Source organism: Salmo salar, chromosome ssa10, assembly GCF_905237065.1.
Source record: "Salmo salar chromosome ssa10, Ssal_v3.1, whole genome shotgun sequence".
Classification (NCBI taxonomy): Eukaryota; Metazoa; Chordata; class Actinopteri; order Salmoniformes; family Salmonidae; genus Salmo; species Salmo salar.
The window spans coordinates 102,120,042-102,134,105 of record NC_059451.1 but is presented as its reverse complement, the minus strand read 5'-3'; the positions used below and the strand labels follow the sequence as shown (position 1 = coordinate 102,134,105).

The 14,064-nt window shown below is 48.2% G+C and overlaps 1 protein-coding gene across 1 annotated transcript; it reads left to right on the top strand.

The window, feature by feature from the left end:
* Positions 1-10,726: 10,726 nt before the first annotated feature.
* Positions 10,727-13,987, top strand: hakai (E3 ubiquitin-protein ligase Hakai). Its single transcript, NM_001173564.1, is given in 8 exon segments — positions 10,727-10,744; positions 11,296-11,463; positions 11,545-11,645; positions 11,796-11,879; positions 12,194-12,267; positions 12,456-12,776; positions 12,778-13,047; positions 13,049-13,987. Coding segments are annotated over 8 exon segments (1,458 nt in total). The 5' UTR covers positions 10,727-10,731; the 3' UTR covers positions 13,476-13,987.
* The last annotated feature ends 77 nt before the right edge of the window (positions 13,988-14,064 follow it).

The following is a 14,064-nucleotide window of genomic DNA, read 5'->3' as shown; positions in this document are numbered from 1 at the left end:
CACCTGGAGAATTGGGAGAGACGTGCTCACCCACCTACACCAGCTACTGTCCACCACCCTGCGCCCCCCTCAGCGCCGACGGAGTCCAGCCCGAGTGGGATTAAGCTCGCGCTCCTGAGGGAGTTCGATGGGACGGCCGCTGGGTGTAAGGGGTTCCTACTGCAGCTGGAGCTGTACCTGGCAACCGTTCGCCCCACTCCCTCGGGAGAGGAGAGGGTGAGTGCCCTCGTCTCTTGTCTTACGGGTAGAGCCCTGGAGTGGGCCAACGCCGTCTGGGAGGGTCCAGATTCAGCCAGGGACGACTACCCGGAGTTCACCCGCCGCTTCCGGGCGGTATTCGATCATCCCCCGGAGGGCAAGGCGGCGGGTGAGTGACTGTTCCACCTGAGACAGGAGACGAGGAGCGCACAGGACTTCGCGTTGGAGTTCCGGACCCTAGCCGCTGGAGCGGGGTGGAACGAGAGGGCCCTCATTGACCACTACCGCTGTAGCCTGAGGGAGGACGTCCGCCAGGAGCTGGCCTGTCGGGACACTACCATCACCCTGGACCAGCTCATCGATCTGTCCATCAGACTGGACAACCTGCTGGCTGCCCGTGGATGTTCTCCTCGGGCCCTTTTCGTTCCACCTCCCAGTCTTCCTGCTCCAACGCCCATGGAGATGGGGGGGGCTGCAGCTAGGAGGACCGGAGGGGGGTGCCTCTCCTGTGCCCACTGTGGTCACAGAGGGCACACTGTCGACCGGTGCTGGAGAGGCTCGCCCGGGAGTTCAGAGGGCAGGCAGAGTATCACGTCGACACCCCAGGTGAGTCAGCACCAGTCTCACCCAGAGCCCCCTGTCGGCCACATGCATGCCTTAGTTTCTTTTCCTGAGTTTTCCCCGCACTCCCAGTATAAGCCGCTAGTAGATTCAGGCGCGGCTGGGAGTTTTATGGACCGTGGGGTCGCCCATAAGTTAGGGATTCCCCTGATCCAGTTGGACCAACCCTTCCCCGTGCACGCCCTAGACAGTCGACCACTTGGGTCATGCCTAGTTAGGGAAGTCACTGCGCCACTGGTTATGGTGATGCGGGGGGGTCATGAGGACCGTATCAGCCTCTTCCTCATTGACTCCCCGGCATGCCATCGTGGTGGGTTTCAGTTACCCACTACCTCTCATCGCTACGGTGGTGGAGTAATTTCACGGGGTGCGCTTCTTCACAAAATTGGATCTCAGGAGCGCGTACAATTTGGTGCGTATCTGAGATGGGGACGAGTGGAAATCCGCATTTAGTACTACATCTGGCCATTATGAGTACCTCGTCATGCCGTATGGGTTAAAGAATGCTCCAGCCGTCTTCCAATCCTTTGTGGATGAGATTCTCCGGGACCTGCTCGGTCAGGGTGTGGTGGTGTACATCGACGACATTCTGATCTACTCCGCCACACGCGCCGAGCATGTGTCTCTGGTGCGTAAAGTGCTTAGGCGACTGGTGGAGCATGACTTGTACGTCAATGCTGAGAAGTGTGAGTTCTCCAAACGAGCCGTCTCTTTTCTGGGGTATCGCATTTCCACATCCGGGGTGGTGATGGAATGTGACCGCATTTCGGCCATGCGTAATTGGCCGACTCCGACCGCGGTTAAGGAGGTGCAGCGGTTCTTAGGGTTTGCCAATTACTACCGGAAGTTTATCTGGGGCTTTGGGCAGGTGGCGGCTCCCATTACCTCACTGATGAAGGGGGGCCCGGTGTGGCTGCAGTGGTCGGTGGAGGCGAACAGAGTCTTTTGTCAGCTTAAGGCCCTGTTTACCGACGCTCCGGTGCTGGCTCACCCGGACCCCTCTTTTCCATTCATAGTGGAGGTGGACGCGTCCGAGGCTGGGGTTGGAGCTGTGTTGTCGCAGCGTTCGGGCGCGCCCCCCAAGCTTCGCCCCGTGCTTTCTTTTCTAAGAGGCTGAGTCCGGCGGAGCGTAACTATGATGTGGGGGACAGGGAGTTGCTAGCCGTGGTCAGAGCCCTGAAGGTGTTGAGACATTGGCTAGAGGGGGCGCAACACCCTTTCATCATCTGGACTGATCACCGTAATCTGGAGTACATCCGGGCGGTGAGGAGACTGAACCCACGCCAAGCCAGGTGGGCTATGTTTTTTACAATATTCCAGTTTACTATCTCGTACATCCCAGGTTCCCGGAACATCAAGGCTGACGCACTGTTTCGCCTCCACGACGCCGAGGAGCGGTCCATCGACCCCACTCCCATACTTCCAGCCTCCTGTCTGGTGGCACTGGTGGTCTGGGAGGTGGATGCGGACATTGAGCGGGCATTGCGGTCAGAACCCACTCCACCTCAGTGTCCCGCAGGGCGGAAGTACGTCCCGCTCGGTGTCCGTGACCGCCTGATCCAGTGGGCGCACACGCTACCCTCCTCGGGTCATCCTGGGGTTGAGCGGACAGTGCGGGGTCTTAGAGGGAATTCCTGGTGGCCCACTTTGGTGAAGGACGTGAGGCTCTATGTCTCTTCCTGTTCGGTGTGCGCCCAATGTAAGGCGCCTAGACACCTGCCTAGAGGGAAATTACAGCCCCTCCCCGTTCCACAGCAGCCATGGTCCAACCTGTCGGTGGATTTCCTCATGGATCTATCACCGTCTCAGGGGAACACCACGATCCTGGTCGTTGTGGATCGGTTCTCTAAGTCCTGCCGTCTACTCACTTTTCCCAGTCTTCCTATGGCCCTACAGACCGCGGAGGCCTTATTTACGCATGTCTTCCAGCACTACGGGGTGCCTGAGGACATCATCTCTGATCGAGGTCCCCAGTTCACGTCCCGAGTGTGGAGGGCGTTTATGGAGCGACTGGGGGTTTCGGTCAGTTTGACCTCGGGTTTTCACCCCGAAAGTAATGGGCAGGTGAAGAGAATTAACCAGGATGTGGGCAGGTTTCTGCGGTCCTATTGCCAGGACCGGCCGGGAGAGTGGGCGAGGTTTGTACCGTGGGCCGAGTTGGCGCAGAACCCTCTTCGCCACTCCTCCACTAACCTGTCGCCCTTTCAGGTGGTGTTGGTTTACCAGCCGGTCCTGGTGCCCTGGCATCAGAGCCAGACTGAAGCTCCTGCGGTGGAGGTCTGGGGACAGCGCTCTAAGGAGACCTGGAGTGCCGTCCAGGAATCCCTTAAACGGGCTGTGGGACGGCACAAGGAGAGCGCTGACCGCCGCCACAGTGAGGCCCCTGTGTTCACTCCAGGGGACAGGGTCTGGCTCTCGACTCGAAACCTGCCCCTCCGCCTGCCCTGCCGGAAGTTGGGTCTGCGATTTGTGGGGCCATTCAAAGTCCTGAGGAGAATAAACGAGGTGTGTTATAGGTTGCAGCTCCCTTCGTATTACCGTATTAACCCCTCGTTTCATGTGTCTCTCCTCAGGCCGGTGGTAGCTGGTCCACTGCAGGACGCTGAGGTGCGGGTGGTCCCTCCACCCCCCCCTGGACATCGGGGGGGCCCCGGCGTACACAGGTCCATCTTGGACTCCGGCGTCGGGTAGGGGGCCTGCAGTACCTCGTGGACTGGGAGGGGTACAGTCTGGAGGAGAGGTGCTGGGTACAGGTGGAGGACATCTTGGATCCTGCAATGTTGCAGGAGTTCCACAGCCTCCATCCGGATTGCCCTGCACCTCTCCCTCCGGGTCGTCCTCGAGGCCGGCGTCGGCGCGCTGCGGGAGCCGCGCGTCAGGGTACTGTCACAACGTCCACAGGTGGCGCCTCTCCCCGTTCGGGCGGCGCTTGGCGGTTGTCGTCGTCGGCCTACTAGCTGCCACTGATTTCCTTTTCTGTTTCGTTTGGTAATGTCTGGTTAGGGTAGCACCTGTTTTGTGTTTAGTAATTAGTGGGGTATTTAGTCTGTCTGTTTTGTGTGTGGGACCTAAGACCGTGTGTCCTCATTGGTGGGAGAGAACTCCTCCTTGCATCGGCCACACGAGGAACTGTTGACTTTAAATGTACTTTTTCTTTTGTGGCCTGTTGAGAGAGAATATGCATTTAATAAACTGTGACAGCTAGATAATGGTGAAGTCTTTACGTCAGTTTCATTGGTTAGAAATACAGCAAGGTCGGGCCTTCGGTCTAAGGCACTGCATTGCCTTAGACCGCTGCATCACTACAGATCCTGGTTCGATACCTGGCTGTGTCGCAGCAGGCCGCGCACATTTGAGGCGGCGCACAATTGGCCCAACGTTGTCCGGGTTAGGGGAGGGTTTGGCCAGCCGGGATGTCCTTGTCCCAGCTCGCTCTAGCGAGTCCGTATGGGAGTTGGGAGTTGCAGCAATGGGACAAGACTGTAACTACCATTTGGATATCACTAAATTGGGGAGAATAAAGGGTGCATACCTAAGAACACAAAGGACACCAGATAAGACAGACTGACCCTAGCACATAGACTATTGCAGCATAGATAATGGAGACTGAGACAGGGGTTCGGGGGACACTGTGACCCTGTCCAAAGTTACCCCGGACAGGGCCAACCAGGCAGGATATAACCCCAACCACTTTGCCAAAGCACAGCCCCTACCCACTAAAGGGATATCAACAGACCAATAACTTACTACCCTGAGACAAGGCCGAGTATAGCCCACTAAGATCTCCCCCACTGCACGAGCCCAAGTACAAGAAGGGTGGGAGAGCATGAGCAAGGCAGCAACAGCAAGGGTGGTTTGTCACTCCAGTGTCTTGCCGTTCACCTTCTCACCCCTGAACCAGACTACACTCAGCTACTGAAGAGAGGAGTCTTCAGTAAAGACTTAAAGGTTGAGACCGAGTCTGCTTCTCTCACATGGCTCAGCAGACCATTCCATAAAAATGTAGCTCTATAGGAGGAAGCCCTGCCTCCAGCTGTTTGTTTAGACATTCTAGGAACAATAAGGAGGCCTCTGTCTTGTGACTGTAGAGTAAGTGTAGGTATGTACGGCAGGACCAAATCGGAAAGATAGGTAGGAGCAAGTCCATGTTTGCAGTAGGTTAGCAGTAAAACCTTGAAATCAGCCCTAGCCTTAACAGGAAGCCAGTGTAGAGTCTAGCACTGGTGTAATATGATCAACTTTGTACTCTGTGGTGTACTTGTGGGTTTATCCTCTCACTTGGATGGCAAGGAGGTTCAAGTTGTAATAATGGGTAGCATACACATTAATAATACATTTTTCTAAATTATAATCTGGGATGACACCCATATTGTAGACCACAGTCAGTGATGATGACCTATATCTGATCTGTTTTTGTAAACTTAACCAAGTTCGCACATTCACAGGTAGGCACTTAGAGCCTATTGAGCCTCCAACCTTTAATCTCGGTCACCCAGCACATCTGTCCACAAGAGATTACAACCTTGCGACAGTTATTACTGAATCGGATGCAGCTAATAAGAAGCTAATGGAAGCAAATGGAAACTTGCCCATTTGTAACAAGCATGGAAAGAAGCATTTTTTGTCATACCTCTGTAATTACAGACTGCAATTACCACCAGTTACATGTTAGTACAGTGTAACTGAGTTATAACAATTAACTACAATACTTGTTACAGTGTAATTACACATGTAATAAGTACCCCTGAAAACGTGTTTATTTATTAGCCTAGTGGTTATAGTTAGGCATATCATGTTAAATAGGCTTTGTGAAATCATTGTCAAAAGCATAACCCTTACAAAAAAAGATTGCCGTTTTGAAACTGCAGTAACTGCAGTTGACTGTGGTATTTTGGATGCAGTAATTGCAGAATAGCTGCAGTATACCGCAGTTGAACTGCAATAACACTGCACTGTAACTTCAGTTAGACTACAAAATTACTGCAAAATTATTTTGGACACAGTATTTGCAGCATACTGCATTCTAACTTCAATATTTTGTAAGGGAAGAGATACTGTAGTATGTTGTCATGACGTTGCCCTCTTTGGACACTGCGAGCACCATCCCCCGACCTCTATACTTCTGACACCAGGCTCTGTAAGAGCGGTTGTAAATTCCTACGAGGAGACCCTCTCCTCATGGCCCCAGTATAGGGAGAACAAAGGAGTTCTTCCACCTCACAGAACTGGAGAACCGAACGATATTCAGGTTCTGGAGAAGGTATAAAAGATCGGTGAAGAATCCAGCTATGAACTGGTCCGTTTGGTACAATTTTGTGAAACTCATGAGAGACAATACGGCCACATTACCATAATCATGTTTATACAATAGCCTCAGCTATGAGACTTACATCTAAATGGTTGTATAAAATGAATGAATAAGTATGAAGCTATTTGTGAGATGATGGGATGCTATGTAATGATGTTAATGTGAGAGAGTTGTATTTCTGTTCAAAGTTTCACTAAGTCCTTGGCACGCCCCCAGGGACACAGACAGGACCTGGCGTCATCAGACAGCTTTTTTCTATGTCCCGAATAAAACCCCCACCTATGTTTTCTATCACCAGACCAAACTTACCTCAATTATGAGATGGCTAAAGGTTGGAGACCATGCATTTCTCTTGATTAACTTTTAACCATACCATGTGGTTAAACTCTTAGACTATCGATACCGACAGAATAAGAACAAGTCTTTGATATTAATTACTAGTCTGCAGCTAGGAATTCGGTATCATTGAACGCGAAGACCGACAACCACCGAAACAGCTATTCTATAACGACATTAATGAATGTCACTCTGAACTACCCATTCTAACCACGACAGAGAGAGAGAGAAGGCGGACAAATTCTCCAACAGAAACAAACTTTTCAACAGAGATCCCAACGACACACTGAGCATAAATATATTGATTGATTGCAATTGTTCCCGAATGAGTGAGCGTTCATGTGCAAAGGTTTAGTATTTCAATTGTTATAATTATCAACTCTGTAGTGCCTTCTCAGCTGACCCCCACTCCCCTTTTGTCTAACAAGCCGCCATGCCGGTTTAGCCCACTAGGGCACATTCCTCTAATTACATTTACATTTAAGTCATTTAGCAGACGCTCTTATCCAGAGCGACTTACAAATTGGTGCATTCACCTTATAATATCCAGTGGAACAACCACTTTACAATAGTGCATCTAAATCTTTTAAGGGGGGGGTTAGAAGGATTACTTTATCCTATCCAAAGACCTGCTAAATATTTCAAAGGCCTGCTAAATATTTCAAAGACCTGCAAAATATTTCTAAGGTCTCCTAAAATGTGTTTTTGTGTTATACTTGTAGCCCTGGTTGTCCTGAAAATAAATGGTAAAACACTTAATTATGAGGCTAAATGCCGATAAATGAAAGTCAGATAAATGAAAAGCTGATTTTTGTTGGGGTCTCGTGACCGATAGGGTTCACGTCTTCGGGATCGGTGTCCCTTCCACGGGACAGTTGAGCTAACGTAGGCTAATGCGATTAGCATGAGGTTGCAAGTAACAAGAACATTTCCCAGGACATAGATATATCTGATATTGTCAGAAAGCTTAAATTCCTGTTAATTTAACTGCACTGTACAATTTACAGTAGCTATTACAGTGAAAGAATACCATGCTATTGTTTGAGGAGAGTGCACAATTTTGAACATGAAAAGTTATTAATTAACAATTTAGGCACATTTGGGCAGTCTTGATACAACATTTTGAACAGAAATGCATTTCATTGGATCAGTCTAAAACTTTGCACATACACTTCTTCCATCTATTGGCCAAAATCTAAATTGCACCTGAGCTGGAATAATACATTATTGCCTTTCTCTTGCATTTCAAAGATGATGGTACAAAAAAAATACAAAAGTGGTTGTTTTTTTCTTTGTATTATCTTTTACCAGATCTATTGTGTTATATTCTCCCACATTCCTTTTACATTTCCACAAACTTCAAAGTGTTTTAAAAAAAATAAAAATGTAATAGGTGTGCCTGTGGTATGTTTTAATTTTTTTTATTGAATATTCGATACATACAATATACTTGCAGTGAAGCCACTCAACAACCACATCATACCAGTCATCCAACAGATTCTCATTCAGAGCGACACACAGAAGCATCCAGGGTCAATGCCCTGCTCAAGGGCATGTTGACCGATCTACCACCAGGCCAAAAAATGTGAACCCGAACCCTCCAAGATCCCCCCCCCCCCCACAGTTCCCCAATAGCTGTCCCTCAACCATTCGAGACCCCTCCCACAGTCCCCCCCAGGAAGAAAAATAAATAGTCTCGGTAGCCATTTGATTAGATGTTCAGGAGTTTTATGGCTTTGGGGTAGGAGCTGTTTAGAAGCCTCTTGGACCTAGACTTGGCGCTCCGGTACCACTTGCTGTGTGGTAGCAAAGAGAACAGTCTATGACTAGAGAGGCTGAAGTCTTTGACCATTTTTAGGGCCTTCCTCTGACACCACCTGGTATAGAGGTCCTGGATGGCAGGAAGCTTTGCCCAAGTGATATACTGGGCCGTATGCACTACCCTCTGTAGTGCCTTGGGGTCAGAGGCCGAGCAGTTGCCATACCAGGGAGTGATGCAACCAGTCAGGATGCTCTCGATAGTGCAGCTGTAGAGCCTTTTGAGGATCTGAGGACTCATGCCGAATATTTTCAGTCTCCTGAGTTAGTTAGGCTAACTCTCTGAAGTTCAAAATACATTCAAAGTGCCTTCATGGAAGCCGCTCCTCCATAGGTATAATTCTGTGGTCCTAATTCAGGTAATGTATGTCATAACAACAAGATGCCCAGCGCTTCATGCCCACTGCTCTCCTCACCTTCAAAATTTCAGTCGTATGTCGCACCCTACACTACACTTGTCTGTCCAATGCATGTACATAGCTTGCATGGTCCACTGCTCTATCCATTGGTGAAGAAATGTAATGTCGAGCTAAATGTAAAAAAAATATGTGAATTTCTGAAGTTTAAAAGGGAACAGAAAGGAACGTTACTTTTTGGGAGGTTTGAACCGGTTCAGAATTATACTTCGCTGGTGGGAACAGTGGAACAAAAAAAATGATGGTTCTGTTCAGAACAAAACTATTGGAAAATATTTTTGGTTCCAACCCCTGGTTTTGATGTAGTCTTTACCCGACAAAGTCAGTTTAGGATGTCAGTTATCCCGTGAGAGCTTTTGTCCCAAACCCATTAAGGTGTTTTAGGTGCCAAGCTTATGATCATGTTGCAGCAGTGTGTAGAAAGGAGATTCCTAGATGTGAGAAGTGTGCAGCAGGGCATGAGACAAAGGAATGTGTAGTATCTGGATATCTGGATATCATAAGGTGAATGCACCAATTTGTAAGTCGCTCTGGATAAGAGCATCTGCTAAATGACTTAAATGTAAATGTATCGGTTGAAAAAGTTGTGTGTGTTAACTGTAGGGGTAAACAGAAAGGAAAACGCCGCACACTGCTGCTCATGCTCCCAGGTGATATTTATTTATGACAACATTTCGAACCTTAGGTCTTCATCAGGTATCCATCATATACCATTGATAAGTCATGAAGAACTAAGGGTCGAAACATTGTTATTAATAAATATCACCTGGGAGCATGAGCAGCGTTTTCCTTTCTGTTTTCGACGAGTTTGCCTACAACTCCAGCACCTGCGGAAAGTACCTGGATGTGCATATGTTCTTCAGCTTTTGTAACTGTAGGGGTACACATGGTGCTGGAGATCCGAAGTGTCCAATGAAAAAAAAAGGCAGGTTGAGGTTGCCAGGATCAGAGTAGTACAGAAGGTGTCGTATGCTGAGGCACTAAAGACAGTAGTAGAGGGAGATGGGTACAGGGCGAGGGATCCTAAGAGACTCCTTGTGAATAAGCCAAGGCCAATAGTTAGCGTTCATAGCCATGGTTATCAACTTTACCGCGGAAATGGAACGTATATCACATAAAAATAGATGATGTGGTGGCAGCTGCAGAAAAGTACTTGGGTGTATGAGATTTTACTGCAGAAGAGTTGGCCTGGTGTTGGATCAGATGGAATAGTGGTGAGGTTTTAATGGGTGTAGTTTTTTTTAAATGTATTCTTTATTTAACTAGGCAAGTCAGTTAAGAACAAATTCTTATTTACAATGACGGCCTACCGAGGAACAGTGGGTTAACTGCCTTGTTCAGGGGCAGAACGACATATTTTTACCTTGTCAGCTCGGGGATTCGATCAATGCTCTAACCTTTTTCTTTTTTCATTTTTTTTTCACCTTTATTTAACCAGGTAGGCCAGTTGAGAACAAGTTCTCATTTACAACTGCGACCTGGCCAAGATAAAGCAAAGCAGTGCGACAAAAAACAACAACACAGAGTTACACATGGGATAAACAAATGTACAGTCTATAGCACAATAGAAAATCTATATACAGTGTGTGCAAATGAGTAAGGAGGTAAGGCAATAAATAGGCCAATAGTAGCGAAGTAATTACAATTTAGAAATTAACACTGGAGTGATAGATGTGCAGATGAGGATGTGCAAGTCGAAATACTGGTGTGCAAAAAAGTAAATAAAAACAATATTCAACTAACCTGCCGCCCCAGGTTAGGCGGTAGGGCAATTTTTCTTCCCTTTTCCCAGTCCTTTTTCCTTACCCTTTTTGTGTCACATCGTGTAATGAATTCACACTCCAGAACAGTAGGCAGAAACATACGGCCAGGTAAGAGAACTACAGTAGATGATTAGGAAGGCTGCGACTGGCCTTACACTCCAGTACAGTTGGTGGCGCTATATGCGCCTTTCAGTTGGTTGCGATCGGCCAATACAAATGTATAGAAGAAGAACAATCCTTTCCCATACTGCAATGCGTCAATAATTTGATAATGTACCAAAATGGTGAGGAGTTTGTATGTGTACATCCATTTGTTCTATTTTGTATGGTGTACATATGATACATTTTGTGTTGCAGTGGCTTTTATTATTATGCAGTGTTTCCTGTAGGTAGCTAGAGCCGAAAACACAGACAGGAAACTGTGTTGGGCTCAAGGCCTTTGAGGGCTAGCACTGCCTAGCTCGCATTATTTTCAGTTGGCTAGCGAGCTACAGTAGCTATATGCTTATGGCCAACGTTAGCTAGCTGTATACATATTATATTGTTGTAGTTGATATTGGTAGTTAGGTAAAGGATGCAAAAATGCATCCCAGTAGACCATGTAACACCACTATGCAACAGTAACCTGTTGAAGTTAGCATGCAAACAAGTAGCAAACTAGACAGGCAGGATATAAGCATGTTTTGTGACCACTGACACTGGCCCAAGCAGAGACAGAGGATAATAATCTATGACCCAAGCATTAGTTTAAACAGTTACAGCCAACACGTTGAAAAAAGATAAATGTGCACATTCAACTAGCTATGGCTATTGACATTGACATGATTATTTTTAGACACTGATCTACAAGGCACTGATGGTTCAATCATTCTGGAGGGCCATGATGTACGCAGACGGATCCCGATTAAGCTGATATCCAAGCAGCCAGTCAGAAGCAAGGCTGTTAACCACTCACAAAGACCCTTAAGCAGACTGCCCTCCAAAACCCAGCCTAATGATGAAGGTAAGCATGATGGTGGCTTGAAGGAGAGAGAAGCACATCCAGAATTGCCATTCATGCCAGTTGTATTCCTTAATGTTTTAGAGGGCTTTGGGTTCAAGCAGGAAGATAGATTTGAGCGCAAGTCTGGAGATGCGTTAGGCAACCAGAGGAGGTTCCCTCAGCCCATGTTCTGGGACTACAAAGTAAGTGTCCATTCTCTATTTTTCTTTTAAATCACGGTTACTCTAATTTGTTGCGACCCAAAATAACACTATCATGATGTTGCAGGCTGCATATTGTGTGTATTCTTTCAGAGACAGCTAAATGTGAAAATATTAGTTTTGTCTCTTCAGCTGAATCTGGTTGGCGAGAAGGACGACACGCCAGTTCATTTCTGTGAGATATGTGGCCTTCCCATAAAGCTCTATGGACGCATGGTAAGTTTATGCCTCCTTCCCTCACTAGGAATATTTCTGCAAGTAACTATAATCCACACTCTTTATTCATTCATTTTTATGCCTTGACACCACAGTAGGTTGGTGGCACCTTAATTGGGGAGGACAGGCTTGTGGTAATGACTGGAGCAGAATCAGTGGAATGGTATCAAATACATTAAACACATGGTTTCCATGTGTCTGATGCCAATCCATCTACTCTGTTTCAGCCATGAATATGAGCCGTCCTCCCCTCACCAGCCTCCTGTGCTTGACGCTTGGCGCTCATGTGTGCTAACAGTGTTCCTCTTCCACAGATTCCCTGCAAGCATGTATTTTGCTATGATTGTGCCCTGCTCCATGAGAAGAAGATGGAAAAGATGTGTCCAGGGTAAATTGCCTCTCAAACCTTTGCCTTCGATTATACTGTACAAGTTAAATTAGTCATTAACTGTTGTGAGCCATCTCCCTCACATTGTGAGTGCACAGTCTAGTCTCTCTGCTAAGTCTCAAAGCATGTGTTGATGTAATGCGTGTGTTGTCGCTGGCTCCACTTCCCTTACTAAACCCTGAGATTAGTCTCACCCTATACAGCTGCACAGATCCGGTCCAGCGGATTGAGCAGTGCCTGCGGGGCCTCCTCTACATGTGCAGCATCGTTCCGGGCTGCAAGCGCACCTACTTGTCCCAGCGCGACCTGCAGGCCCATGTCAACCACCGACACATAAGGGCAGCCAAGGCTGCAGGAGGGGGCATTCTACCATGCCTAGAGCCCTTGCATCCACAACTGGCCTCAGAGCCACCTGACCACTTTCGTCTGCTACCACTGCCCCACCTGGCCAAAGGACACCCCCTCATACCCCCACAGCTGCAGGGACACGACCCCTATGGCCAGCCCCCCTCCCGCCTCGCCGTCAACCCCCTCTGAACTGGGCCCCTCTGGCCTCCATCGCCCCCCACTGGGTCAGGAGATGTTCCACATTGCCACGTTGACTACTCGCAAGCACAGCAACCTCATCACTGTGCCCATTCAGGATGACTCTGGGGAGTCGCCCCTTCCCCAGCCTACCCAGGGAATGCCCCCTCCCCACCCCCATCAGGGAGACTACCCTGGCCAGCCCCACCACCTGATGGCCCTCCCACCCCAGCAGCAGCACTACGGCCCACCCCCCTCAGCCGCCACCCACCCTCAGCCACCCTATGCAGCACCTTCCTCAGGGCCCCGGTACGCCTCATCTGGTCTACAACCAGGTCCCTCCCATGTCCTCAGGCCTGCCTCCTATCACCCCACCACCTGGACACATCATGGGCCAGATGCCTCCCTACATGAACCACCCACCTCCCCCAGGCTCCCTGCCCCAACACGGTGGTCCTCCTGTTAACACGCCCCCTCCCCACCACTACAATCCAAGCTCCATGCAGCAGGATCGGGGCACTGTCAGCCCGCCCTTTAACCAGCCCGGGGGACTGAGCCCAGGGATGTGGCCAGCCCCCAGGGGCACTCACCCGTCCCGCATGCAGCGGCCCCCACCCCATGGCCAGATGCCTGGTCCTCCCCAGCTCCCAGACCAGTCCCGCTACCGCTCTTACTATCAGTAACCTCACCCACAAAACCTAGTTCAGAGTTCAGACATTGTGTTGATTAGTTTAAATATGGAGCCTATATGAGTGAGTGGAACTAATGAAAACCTGTAGACTCACGTCAGGTTTTCTGAACATCTCAATAGGTTTTAGAAATCATTTCTATGTTTTTGAATCCTCATCAAATAAATTGTGAAAGACTGAACTTAATTTAATTTTTCTGAAACCATCCTTATTCAGACACATGGAAATGTTATTTTGTAATTTTCCAAAGATTTCGTAATGCCTGGTGAATTTTTCAATGGGACAGCATTTGATTAAATGTATGGTTACAAATGTGTTACAAAAATGATTTAATGTGTTTGGTAACATTTTGTGGAGGCATTGGCCATTCATATTTTGGGAGAGACGTTAAACAAAATGAATCTACTGATGCTATGAAAATAATGATCAAAAATACCTGCCATTTCTGAAATGTGTGCAACTGAGTTTTTTACCAAATGTTATAACAATAAAGGTTGCATACCCCAGTTTGATCATGTTATTGTGGAGGACCTTGTAGGCGTATATTTTACACTGTCGGAACTTTGTGGATTGTGATTTTCAA